Source organism: Kryptolebias marmoratus, linkage group LG3 (genome assembly GCF_001649575.2).
Source record: "Kryptolebias marmoratus isolate JLee-2015 linkage group LG3, ASM164957v2, whole genome shotgun sequence".
Taxonomy (NCBI): Eukaryota; Metazoa; Chordata; class Actinopteri; order Cyprinodontiformes; family Rivulidae; genus Kryptolebias; species Kryptolebias marmoratus.
Window position 1 is genome coordinate 6,024,336 of NC_051432.1, and position 13,609 is coordinate 6,037,944.

A 13,609-nucleotide genomic window follows, 5' to 3' on the forward strand; every position below is an offset into this window, starting at 1 on the left:
AGTGTTTAAATAGTTGTTATATTTTGTTTGTCTGTTTGTCAGCATGAAGTCAAAGTGTTTGATTGGGAAGCTTAAATATGACTTGTTTTTGTTTTAAATCTGGACTCAGATCTGCATTCAGGATAGAAGCAGCTGGTCTGCACCGTTCCTGGACGATCCACTGAGAGGAGAAAGGGCACATTGTGCTTCATTTCACGGAGTGCATTTTGTCTTTCACCTGAAACAGGAGATCACCTAAAAGCCACTAAGGGGCAGTACTTGCTTATGTTCACGTTCTACACAGCCCTACAAATTATTGTGTTTCTGTAAAAAAAAAAAAAAAAAAAAAAAAAAAGTGGCAAAACTAAACAGAATTTTCTGGACATATACTCCTGAAACGGATGAGCAGCTCACACCTCAAACAATCACTGTCAGAACAAACGTACAATTAAGTTACCTGCAAATGTAATTTTGCAATTAGCTGACGTTGAATGACACACATCATCAGTTCCATTCTTTCTGTCCTAAACCCTGAAATATGTTACTAAGTCATGTACAACGTGTTGTATTAAATAGATAAAGGTTACCTTGTGAAACTGGGACAGGGGTATATAGCAAAATTTCAATCTGGACACAATTCTTTCTCGACAAAGATCACAAACATATCATTGGAAGAAGACTCAGTTTCATTCAGCTGTCAGGGTTTTGGAGGTTCAACTCATTTCTACACAAATAATAAATAAACACTCATATAAGTGGCTGTGACCCAGGAGGAGAAGTGGTTCTCTGCAGATTGGATGATCTGTCGTCCGATTCCTGGCTCCTCCATTTATATCATGAGATGTGCTTGAACAGAACGACAAACCTTACGTTGCGTCTGACTCTTGTATGCAAGTGTGTGTATAGAAGAACTAAAGCATTTCACAGGCTAAAAAAATGCACAGTATAATAACAATAATGACTGGACGAATGTGTGCTGTGATCTAAAGCACTTGGAGTTTAAAAAAAAAAACATAGAAAGAAGAATCAAAATGGAGGCCATATATTTATAGTCAAAACTCACCGATGTCTGAACTGTCTTCATAAATGCTGAAATAGTAAAAAGCTACTGTTTGTGTAATACAGGGATGGAAAGATTCACTGATTCACTGCAACTGGATCCACAGAGCAATTGTGAATCGGTGCAGTTTTAGAATTAAATCATATTTTATCCCAGTAAAAAATGATCTTTTTCAATATTATAAACTTTGTAAGCAGCTTTGTTTTAAACAGGCATCTGCTCAAAAGTAAAGCAGAAAATTAGTTGTTAATAAATATATCTTTTGCACTACTTATTTTAGTGCCCTTCCTGCTGTGTAGCGGTGATATTTTCTCAGTATCAATGTTTAAAAGGGGAACTGCTGTAGCACCAGCATGAACAGCAGCAAACACTGTGCACCAGTGGCGATGCAGCTGCAGCACAGTTCTCTTTGCACTGACCACGAAGATCAACTCTTTTAATCTTAAAAACTTAACTTGTAGCAGTATGTGAATAACAGTCAGGTCCGCTTTACACTGAATTAATGCCACTGTGCTCTCCACGAGCAGCAAATTAGGAAAACCTTTTGCGTGAAGGCAATTGTATTGCTGCTAAGCTCTTAGTGCTGCTATTTTCTGCCCTGAGAAATCTCCTGCTCTTCACCGAACCTTATTTGCCCGCCTTGACACAACTCACCTGAACAGCATCAGGATGCAGCTGCATGGTGGAAGATCACGCTTTGCTCGTACAATGCTAACACCGTGGACATCATGTCAGCACTAGGTTATTTCCATGACCTTGTCATGATCACGGTCGTAGCCAGTCCTGCTTTGAATTCATGACAACCAAGCCATTCCAGAGCCTCTTATCATGAATACACTGCCCCCATGCATCCCATGCTCCACCCTGGTATGCTGCCACCAGAATGCATAACCACCACAACCTAGTGATAGAAGCTTTGTGTATGCTCCAAACACTTATGGACCACTGTAACACATAATAAGGAGCCCACATGCTGAGACCATCCACATTCTGGTCACTTTTTTCCCCCACATCATAGTGGGATGGTCATCCAGTGTGAAGGTGGCTTAACGGGTTATATTATTCCCCATTTGTATTTGTATTGCACTAAATCTCTTTGTGTTTAATCCAAATTCATTCATTTACACTGTACCATGACTAAAGACTGAACTGTATCGTACCGTTTTTTTATTGCTCATCTATCCTAATGTATCAAATTGACCAGAGATCCACAACCCTAGTTTTAAAAATAACAGCATCACACAAATGTAACTATTGCAGTATCAAACATACATCTGTATCAAGGATTCTCACACCAATATGTGATAACTGCAATTTATTTTGGTAAATAAATACAAAACAGAGACCTTTTACATGAAAATAACATCATCTGGGCAGAGGGGGGTGTTCTCAATCTCCCAGCTTAAAAAAAACTGACTGAAAATAACTGTAGGTAATCTCAGAGCTATAATGAGCACCTTCTGCGATAACAGGCATTGTTAGGACGCCTTGGCAGGGGTCCTTTAAGGCCTGCAGTTACAAACAAGCACAAGTGTGTAATTATAGCAGCTACTTTTGACAGTTTAACTTAAGGAAACAGATTGCCAAATTAACAGTTGTGCTGCCATACAATGTGCTCATTATAAATACACACATGCGCACACACACACACACAAAGCATACACGCCTATGAAAACCATTAGCACGTCTTCTTTATGGTTAAATACTTCCTTTAAACGAACATAACCTGTGGTGTTCCTTTGAACTGAGCAAGTTGTGAGCCAAACACACCGACCGTACGCTAGTTAGCGCTTCACACACTTCTCCACGGCGCTACATTCCTGCGAAACAGCTCACTTTGCTTGCACATTTTCACCAGAATTATAATGTCGTATATAAGTTGTATATAAACCTAAGCACTGTACAAAACCTCGCAAAACTCAGGAGGTCTCGCTGCTGTGTTTCACACCGATTTGTGTGATTTACACGGTCCGTGTGATGAAGCAATGATACACAGAAGCAGGGATGAACCGGAAAAGGTTTGGACTGGACAGATGTTTTATAACTGCAGCAAAGTGACGTCATAGGAGCTCCTATATCACATTTGTTTTGCTAGAAATGTCGGAAACCCTTTTGGCGCGCCACGTTCAAACGTATGCTGATAGAAAAACAAACGAAGCATGAATTTGGTAAAAGTGTTGTAGAAAACAGGAAAAGGAAGGTATTTTACCTGTAAGCTAACAATAAAAAAATTCACATGGTAATAAGCAGAAAGTCAAATCAATAATTTCCCCAAATCTTCACAGTTTGAACATCAAACCAGTGGACATAAAAACTCACACACCTGAAACATTAAGGTATACGCTTGGAAAAGTGACTGAAAATGATTTCAGTTTATGTCAGGAATGACTAAAGTGACGCCTCCAAAACGTGTGTGGCATCAAAAGCAAAGCTCTAGTGTGTATAAATCTCTCTTCTATCACTTCACACCATTAAAAAAACAAAACTAAAAAGGTACAACATTGCTTACTGAACATTGAATTGGTTCATCTGTGCTATAATTTACAAAAGTGCCTCCCTTTTTAACAACGTCTCTTAGTTTTCAGTACAGGGAAAAAAAAATCTGTACCATAATCCTCCACTGTACCAGCATTATTAATACATAAAGGTCTTTTATTAGGTCTGTCAGTTGTTTCCACTTGATTGTCCTGAGTATAGCAAAATTATCTTGAGGAAAATCCACTTGTGACCCTCAGCTCAGCTGAGTTTAATTTTATTTTTTTTATATATTTGATTGGAAATATCAAGTCATAACCAGCCAACAGTCTTTAGAGTCTCTGTTGAATCTTTGTGGAGAACCGCACAAGGAAACAGGACACAGTATTGCTTTAACAGCTCTGGCTTTGAAGAGTCTTTTCATGGGTAGTGATTACCCCCAAAGGGAAAAACAGAGGCCATCTTGGAGGACAAACAGAAGGGAGTGGAGGACAGGTCTCGAGTCTCCCACAGGTCCAGGTGACAAGAACGAGCCGAGCTTTGTCCCGTGTGACGAGCGACCCTTCACACCTGGGTGGATTTGACCCGTCGCAGAGGCCGTCGTCCTCCGGGGTGGGCGGGGCAGGGCGGGGGGATTTCAATGGGCAGGTCTAGACTGCGCTGGTAAGGCAACGTCTTGAGGGGAGGAGCGCGTCGGGTGGGGCGGGGGGTGGGGTTGGCTGATGGTCATGTGATCTCAGAATAAGGTAGTCCAGGAGCCTGACAGGAGCAGAGACAACAGGCGGAGCGTAAAAACGTTTAAAACATTTGGGAAGGTAAACGTTTTATTGGATTTTTATCATAAGAAAGTCACGTTGACATTAATAAGATGTCAAACCAGAGAAATCTAGGTCAAAATCACATTTAAATGTAGATTTTTTGCCTTTTTAAAAAATACTCAACAGAAAAGAGAACATCCTTACCTGGCTAACACTTAACTTTTCGAGCGGACTCTCCACGCGGGGCAGGGTGAGGAGAGGCAGCCCGATGGGGGGCTCGGGACGCTGTGGGGGCGGGGGGATCGGCACTGCTATCTTAGATGGCTTAAAATTGTTGATCACACATGACACCTAAAGGAGAGCGGGCAAAAAAGGAGAAAAGGAATCACTACAGGTGTGTTTCTGAGATTAAAGTGTGCCCTCTGTCACACCCCTCCTTCTGTCTTCATCCTACGTTAGAGTTCCTCTGTTTGCATCCTGTACGCATCACGTAGCTCAAAGTATTTTAGTTTTAAAAAAAGAACAAAGAAAGGCTCGAACCTTAAACAATAAACTAAATATAACACCTTAGGTTTGGCAATTAATTGCACACATTTTAAATGAGAAAAGCACCAGATATCTTTTCTTTAGTCAAATACAATTTCCGTATTTTTTAAAAGTCTTTGATTTTGGCCAATTCCGATTAAAAACTAAAAACTAAAAACTACAGTTAACAGCACACAAAACACATATACAGTTTATTGTTTTTAATTATTGGTTGAATTAAAAACTGATAATGTGGTTAATATATACTTAAAATAAATAGTTTCAATCAGATTATAGCTCCTCAATAATTTTAACTTTTTCATACCTCAAAACATAACGTCTAAGAGACCATTTCCCCTCAAAATAACTCATTATTTATAGATTTATTTAGTGATTAATTTAAAGATTAACATATTTCCATGTACATGCTTGTTATCTTTAATATTATTTATTTATTTTATATTTTGGTCATATTTTACAGATGGAGTAGCTTGTCATCAAATAAGCAATTACTCCTTGGGGATCAATAAAGTATATATTCATTTATTATTGATTGATTGATTGATTCATTCGTTCATTCATTTATTCAGTCATTAAAATAATTTGCAGTAATGTCCGAAACATATTTGAGAGAGAATTTTTTTTTTTTCTCAGTGTTAGACGTGTTCGATTGTTAAATCATTCATTTATTTTGAAATTACAAAATTGCTACTGGATAATGATAAGAATAAACTAATAAATTATTTACATTTGTTCCCTGGTTGCAAATTATAAGCCGCAGAAAGAAAGTTGAACATAAATGTCACCTGTTTAAAGGAATAGTGTGGTCATTTTTGAAGTGATCTTTTGTCAAATAGTTATTATTAGTAGTACTTTATAAGTTGTAACATCAGTCATAGAGTATATATAAAAAAAGGCAAAATTTTCATCCATCCTAGGCTACTGGCTAGCCAAATAAGTGCAGGTTTTTTGTTTCTTTTATAACATTTTTCAGGCTTATAAAACAACTCTTCCTCAAAAGTGTCATACAGGTATAAAGGAATGCTACATCAGTAAATATTAAACCTCTACACTTTTGCATAACATAATTTATTTAGATTGTAAATGTTTCTTAACTGAACAACATTTACGTTATTACAGCAGGCTGTTTGGCTAGCTGTTACCCTAGCCTGGATGAAGACTTCTGCCTCTGTCTTCATCCTTCCTGCTCTATGACTGATGTCACAGCTGATAAGACACTAACTACTGATAACTATGTGACAGAACATCAACACCAGTCAAGCTAAAAATGGTCTGATTCTGGTCACCAGCTGATTAACTGATAACATTTACCTCTGGCATTGCAGTGGAAGTGGAGAAATTCCTTCCACTGCAACATTCAGTTTATTTATTTATTTATTTTTTGCAGCACTTCCTCACAGCAACTCTCAGGTAAAAATGCATATTTTAAGGCATGTTTATTTTTTTTCCTCCTTCAGTAAGTAATGGTGCAATCAGCAGTAAACTGCCAACCATTAACCAGAGTAAATTACTCAGCTTGATTCATATTCATAAATAGACTCCAGGCACGTCCGTAACTACCTTAGCAGTACGACCAGGTGCAGACATTATTGTGTACACTGCTGCATCGCCTCACTAAAACCTGACAGGGTAGGGTTTTGTCACCGAAACAGTGCAACCAAGAAGCAAATGATGTGTAGAGATGTGCTTATTATTATTTAAATTTACAATGGCAAAAATACAGCCTTTTTAACCTCCTCGAGGGTGCATCGCAGAGCAACATTACTCTCCCAAATCCCCTCAGAGTGCATCCATTTCCAGCTCAGGAGACCCAGTGAGCCCCCAGAGTTCAGCTGAATGGACTTGCAGATTGAAATCACAAGCATCCTCTCTTCCGCCATCCTTCCCCTCATGGTCTCTCCCTTTCCTTTCCTCTCACCAGGAAGGCAGCGATGGCTCCTCCCGTGACAAATCCAGCCACCACATCGTTCCAGTGGTTCCTGTGTTCAGTCACTCTCACGACCCCAACCAGCACAGCCAGAGACAACAGAACCAGGCACAGAGTGGGCTTCATCAGACGGGTCCCTTTGGTCCGGAAAACCAAGGTCACATACATCTGAAAGATGGAAACGTGTTGAAAAACGGTGAGATAAAAATCTGATGTGATTTCTTCAGATTATGTGAAGCAGGCGTTAAATTCAGCTGGAGATCATGCATACTGTGCTACCGGCTTAACTGGATTATTAGAATCAAAATCTTGATCAGGCCACAAGAGGCCGCACTCTGCAAAACTTTCACTGCAGCTGAGTGGTTTCCTACAACACTGTAAAATTATATTCTTGCTTCTAAAATCACAGGAACAAGGCACCAAGCACAAGTAATTGTCTGATGTATAGTTCACGTGTTGTTTTAAAAAGAAAATAACATTTGTGTATTTTTTTACTAGCTTGTAGAACCCTCAGTTACCTCAAATTTTTTCTTTTTTTCGACTTTCTCAGACTTTAACATTGTTTCGGGCAAATTTTGGTCCATCCTTTTTACTTCAGCTCATTGAGATTTGTGGACTTTTTTGTTGTTAATGCATAACTCTCTTATGATCCTTCTTTTCTTTCAGCTGTTCCCTCTTCAGGGACCACCACAGAGTCCTCGTCCTCCATCTAACTCTGTCTTCTGTGTCCTCTGTCCTCACTCCAACTCCCTCCATGTCCTCTCTAACTGCATCCATATATCTCCTCTTTGTCTTTTTCCTGGCAGCTGCGTCTCTAACATCCTTCTACCAATATANCATCCTTCTACCAACTGTCCCTCCTCTGCACATGTCCAAACCATCTCAGTCTGGCCTCTCTAACTTTATCTCCCAGTTGTTCAGCCTGTGCTGTACCTCTGAAGACCTCATTCCTAATCCTGTCCATCCTTGTCCCTCCCAAGGAGAACCTCAACATCTTCAGCTCTGCCTCTTCCAGTTCTGTCTCCTGTCTTTCTGTCAGTCCCGCTGTCTCCAAACCATACAGCATAGCTGCTCTCACCACTGTCTGTAAACCTTTCCTTTGACCTTTGCTGTCACTCTTTTGTCACAAATCAGTCCTGAAACTTTTCTCCATACACTCCATCCTGCCTGGACTCTCTTCTTCACCTCTTCACCACACTCTCCATTTTCCTGGACAGTCGACCCTAAGTCCTTGAAGTCCTGCACCTTTGTGACCTCTGCTCCTTGTAGCATCACTGTTCCACCTGCCTCCCTCTCATTCACACACATGTACTCTGTCTGACTTTCATCCCTCGTCTTTCAGGTGCATCCCTCCACCTCTCAGGTTCTCTTCCACCTGTTCCCTGTTCTCACCACAGATCATGATGTCCTCTGCAAACATCATAGTCCACAGGGATCCCTGCCTGACCTCATCTGTTAGTCTGTCCATCACCAGAGCAAACAAGAAGAGGCTCAGAGCCGATCCTTGATGCAGTCCCACCTCCACACTGAAGCTACCTGTCCCTCCTACAGCACACCTCACCACTGTCCTGCTGTCCTCATACATGTCCTGTACCAGTCTAACATTCTTCTCTGCCACTCCAGATGTCCTCATACAACACCACAGCTCCTTCCTCTGCACCCTGTCTTTTGCTTATTCTAAATCCACAAAAACACAATGAAGTTCTTTCTGACCCTCTCTGTACTTCTCTATCAGTATCCTCAAAGCAAAGATGGCATCTGTGGTGTTCTTTCTTGGCATAAAACCAAACTGCTGCTCACCAATAATCACTTCTTGTCTAAGTCTAGCTTCCACAACTCTCTCCCAGATCTTCATCATATGGGTCATCAACCTAACTCCTCTGTAGTTGCTACAACTCTGTACATCACCAACATGCCTCAGGCATTTTCTCACTCTTGAAAAAGCTATTAAATAATCAAGTCAAAAATCTCACATTTCTTCCTGGTTAATCTTTTTCTCTGGATAACTTCCTTAAAATCTAATTACAGCATTTCAAACAGAATCAGAGTTCTGAAGCCTGATTGGATCATTGTGACAGCTTCATGAATTACTTTTCCAGCAATTCTGGTTTTAATTTGCTGCTTTGTTTCTACCACCATATTTGACAGTTTGTATAAAATGTTTGTGCTGATTGTTGTTTATTGAGGCTTCTAGAGTCCGAGATTTAGCTCTCAATGTTTTAGGACTTTGGGATTTGGTCCATTTCTGGAAAGATAACCAACTGATCCTAAACACTACAGTAAATCTATAACAGACTCATTTCCAGTTTATCATCATACTTCACTGGAGTGGTTTTGCATGATTCACAATTTAAAAAACAAATCATCTTTGTAGTCCCCTGGCTTCTCTATCATCTGAAGCCAGCCATGTTGGTGCTATAAAAGCCTTCTTTTTTCTGACAGATTTTTATGAAAAGCTGATGAGTGACACTCAGTACTTGTGAACCAGTGCGGAAACTTTGAAAGCAAACCATAAAATCACTGATAACTACATTGTTCTGATGGAATATGTGCCAATAAATATGAAAAATATCGTTCAGAAAACAGCACTGTTACTAAAAAATAATTCTGTCATCACCAAGGGATTTTCTACTGCTTCCCTAAACAACTATTTACTCTGTTCATTGTTAGAGAATTTCTATTGTCTATGATATGCATGAACTTGACAACTTTTTTCGAAAAAATACCCTGATGAGATATTCCTGGACAAGCTGATCGCATGAGGAAAACAGTGTTTTAGTTAGAGGGCTTGCTGTCATATGCAGACCTCAAAATTGGAAACTTTGTCCACATTTAGCACTAAAAAATACATGAAATTTTACAGAACAAGTTCATAGGCTTGGTCTAAATAGAAATCATTTAGAAATAAGTCATATTGTGTGTTTCTCACTGTTTATTTCAGGCTGTCATTGAACAGCCATTGATCAGCTATGAATGAACAGAAACTCAGTATTTAACCTGCTGTGATGCAGTTACAGCCGGTTAAAAGAAGAAAAAACAAAAACATTCAACACAAAAAGACTTTAATTTTTAGTTTATCTTCTGTTTTCTTGTCAATTTATTAACCTGTTTGGGTTGATAAACTGCAACTAATTAGGTTTTAATGCCATTAAATTATGCACTACTGTACCAACTTAATATTGCCTGGTTTCTTGGCTGTGGATGATAATGTAATTGCCTGTATGTGTGTTAGTCTGCTATCAAATTATCTTGTGAACCACTAGAAGGTTTTCAATGAAAATCTCCAAAAGTAATCACTGGTTGTACATGTTCAATTGCACAGCTCTGGTCCTCAGGGCCACTATCCTGCATGTGTTACTTGTTTCCCTGCTCCAACACACCTGATTCAGTGGTTAAAATACCTCTTCATGTTCTGCAGAAGCCTGTTAATCACACATTGACTCAAATCAGGTGTGTTGGAAACATGCAGGATAGTGGCACTCAAGGACCAGGATTGGCCACCCCTACTTTAGAGTCAAGCCAATTTTAGATGGCTGCCACAACCAGTTAGTCTTAGCAAACACAATAAAATACTTTAATGTTGTCAAGTTTGCAGATATTGAGCTAAAATACATTGTGTTAGTAGCTGAGAGTCATCAACAGATCCCTCTCACAGTATGTTTAAAACTTTTGCATGCAAGGTGGTACATTCCATCAAGAAATGCTAGTTTTTATTTTTAATTTGAAAAATAGATTGCTGAGCTAGACTTTGTATTACATTAAAAAACAGCAATGAAATTTTAACCTGGATATTAAACATGACTTTTTTATAGCCTAACAGTTCCATAAAGCAGTAGTAAATATAAATTAGTTCCCTTATTTTCTGTTGTAGCTCTGCTTCAGAAATATTTTCTTAAAAGAAAACTTTCCAGTTTTGTCTCCTCATGCAGGACTAGCATGAACAATGTGCTCGTATGTTAAGCCGTGAACTCCCGGATCCATTCCCTGAAAACAGGTTTCCTACCACTGTGTAGATGGCTGAGTAGAAGCTGAGCGCTGCATCTTTGGAGGGGAAGGATTTGCGGGCGGACATCACCAGGTATGGGTTTCCCATGCAGGCTCGGTGCTCTGTGACGTATTGCAGTGGAGACTGGCAGCCCAGAGCTGTGTAGTTTGGCTTGCAGGCGGACAGGAAGTGAGGCGTCTGGTTTCCTGTCACCACTTGCCCGGCATTGGCAAAGATGGTGGTAGTGAAGAGACCAAAGGAGTAGACACCTGAGTAAAAAACAGAGGGTGTGAGTAAAAAATAAGTAAGTAAACTATCATTAAAAAAATAGTTACGTAATTTCTGAAGTGATGTTCTGTCAATAGTTAATACCATATTAGCTGTGACATCAGTCGCAGAGAAGGGAGGATAGACTAATGGCTAGTCAAACGAGGGCCTATTGTTTATCATTTTTTGGGCGTATAAAACAGCTCTTTTTCAGAAACATCATACCATTGTGACTAAACATTACATAAGCTAAAATTAAACAGTATGTTGTTTTTGAGAGAGTTGTTATATAAACTTGAAAAATGATAAACAACAACTCCTTGTTTGGCTAGCCCTCAGCCTAGCCTGGACAAAGACTTCTGCCCTCTTCTTCATTAGATATTTACTATTGATAACTACTTGATAAAACGTCACTTCAAAAAATAACCAGACTATCCATTTGAAGTTTGTAAAACAGCGTTTGCATGATCCACTTTGATCTTGGTCTTGCTCAGACTAGCCGTTTGCTCAATCTGGTCAAAACTAAACTCAATTTCTCGTAACTGAGGCTGCTCAAAACTTTATCTACAACTATCTACAATTGCTCATAACCTTTCCAAAGAAGCCCATTTCTGAAAATCTGAACCGTCCCTTTTGATGAGCCTTGAACCCAGGGTAGAGAGGTTCTATAAGTCAAAGCACAAGAACCTCTTATCTAGAGGACTGTGACTGACCCAGAAAGCGTACGATCCGTCTGAGGAGAGGGTTGAAGTAACAGCAGTCGGCGGTCACTATGGTCTTCTCCTGAGCTCCCTCTGTCTTCACAAAGAAACTCGTCACTTCCCCGATCAGAATCTGGGACACAGCAAAAAGAGACAAACATGGTTTTGTCAAAACAGAAAGCTAAAACCCCATGCTTAGGAGCTGATCAGCTCCGATGAATATTCTGCCAGTTAAATATGGCGCACAGCAAAAATTATTCATAAGTGTTCCTCCCTCAGCCGCGTGGTGATTAAAATTTCCCTCATCATTTGGCTGGTTTCACGCTGCTTTAAAGATCCCAACATAAACACCTCCGACTCACTGTAATCAGTGGGAGTTTGTTGACCCGAGTCTCTCGCAGACCTTTTTATCTCCCCGTTTCACTTTTTGTTCCCTGTTTAGTGGGTACCCATGTAAACACAAAACCTCAAACATGAACACAGCGTTTGGAAGACGGAATCAAACATTCCTTCAAACATTTTAAGACACTTAAAAAGTAAGATGTTGCGCCTCACATCCATAAAAAAAACAACAAAAACAGCCTCAACACATTTTGACGCCATCTTTAAAGCACTCCTTGCCCCCAGCTCTTGGCAGCCGTTTGAAAAGCAGTTTGAAGAGTTTAAAGTGAAATCAGTGGGACCCTGATTTCCTCTGACAGGGGAATAAACTGACTAAACGCCAAGCTGCACGTTCCCAGACACCACTACGATCTCCTTATGGAATCTGTCTCATCGGGGGGGCGTCTGCTGACAGAGACATGGATAGATGTGGGTTATATGGTCATGTAATATGTATGGCTGTGAGCGAGGAGCGGAGGATGATGCTGATGCACCAGAGCTCCCTGCCCTCGGTGTGGCGGATGAGGCCGACACTGGTTTGATGAACTGAAAACTACAGATGGAAGATTCAATGAAAGTTGTGGGGCAATGTGGTGTCAGGATGAGTTATGTCTCCGGGATGTATGAGAGTGACCTTGGCGCTGTGAAGCCCTGCAACATGGAGACCCTGTAGGTTAGGGGACTCCTTTTATGATGTAATTAAAAGAAATGATGTTGTATAACCCACTCTCCACCCCCCACCCCAACTCACTTAGAATGGTCGACATAAACATTAATTTCTGCTGTCAAATTTAAGAGCAGAACTACTGAGTTCTTGCAGTAGAGAAATCGATAAATATTGCTCGACGCTGAAAAGCAAAAAGCAGGCAATAATGTTTGTGCCTGCGTCCGTGTGAGTGCATGCATGTGTTTGTCTGTCTGTAGTTTTAGCAAAATACCTCGTGAACCAATGTACAGATTTTAATAAAACTCTTAGAAAGTAATCATTTGATGCGAAACTACAACTGATTAACTTTGGTTGTCAACCCATATCATGATGGCACAGCTAATGGACATTAGCAAACACAAAAATGGCTATAACTCAGTCAAATCTACAGATACTGAGCTAAAACCTGCTGTGGTAGTAGCTGACAGTCATTCTCAACTCATGCTACAAGCACTAACGGATGAGACAATATCTTTGTTTAATATTTTGCCAATAACTATTAGAGTAAACTCTGTCTGTTATCAAAAAAAACAAAACAGGAATCAGATGACGCATTTTCTCAGAAACTAATTATTGGATGTGCATCTACAACCTACTGGCTTTTGAAGTAAATTTGATTCAAGATAGACTCGACAGCCCAGAAAATGGCTATAATTTTATAGATATTAAGCTAAAAGTTGGTGTGGTAGTAGCTGAGTGCCATCCTCAATACATAGTTTGAACACCACACATTCTGCAAGATTTTTACCAAAATCTTCGGCATTAACTGTTGAGGGCTCCCCTGTTTGTCTTGTAGCAGAAACATCTCATTAATCTTTGGGCAG

The 13,609-nt window shown here is 39.9% G+C and overlaps 1 protein-coding gene across 3 annotated transcripts in view; it reads right to left on the bottom strand.

The window, feature by feature from the left end:
• Nucleotides 1–2,345: 2,345 nt before the first annotated feature.
• LOC108244323 (phospholipid phosphatase-related protein type 5-like) overlaps nucleotides 2,346–13,609 on the bottom strand; it is a 69,305-nt gene continuing 58,041 nt past the window's right edge. For 2 of the 3 annotated variants that reach the window (XM_017430431.3, XM_017430430.3), the window contains 5 exons: nucleotides 11,711–11,831; nucleotides 10,749–10,999; nucleotides 6,737–6,913; nucleotides 4,477–4,623; nucleotides 2,346–4,273 (listed from right to left, as the gene is read on the bottom strand). In XM_017430431.3, the coding sequence (XP_017285920.1) occupies nucleotides 4,241–4,273; nucleotides 4,477–4,623; nucleotides 6,737–6,913; nucleotides 10,749–10,999; nucleotides 11,711–11,831 (729 nt within the window). In that variant the 3' untranslated portion in view covers nucleotides 2,346–4,240. The remainder of the gene's footprint in view (nucleotides 4,274–4,476; nucleotides 4,624–6,736; nucleotides 6,914–10,748; nucleotides 11,000–11,710; nucleotides 11,832–13,609) is intronic. The other variant, XM_037974569.1, reaches the window with a different exon arrangement.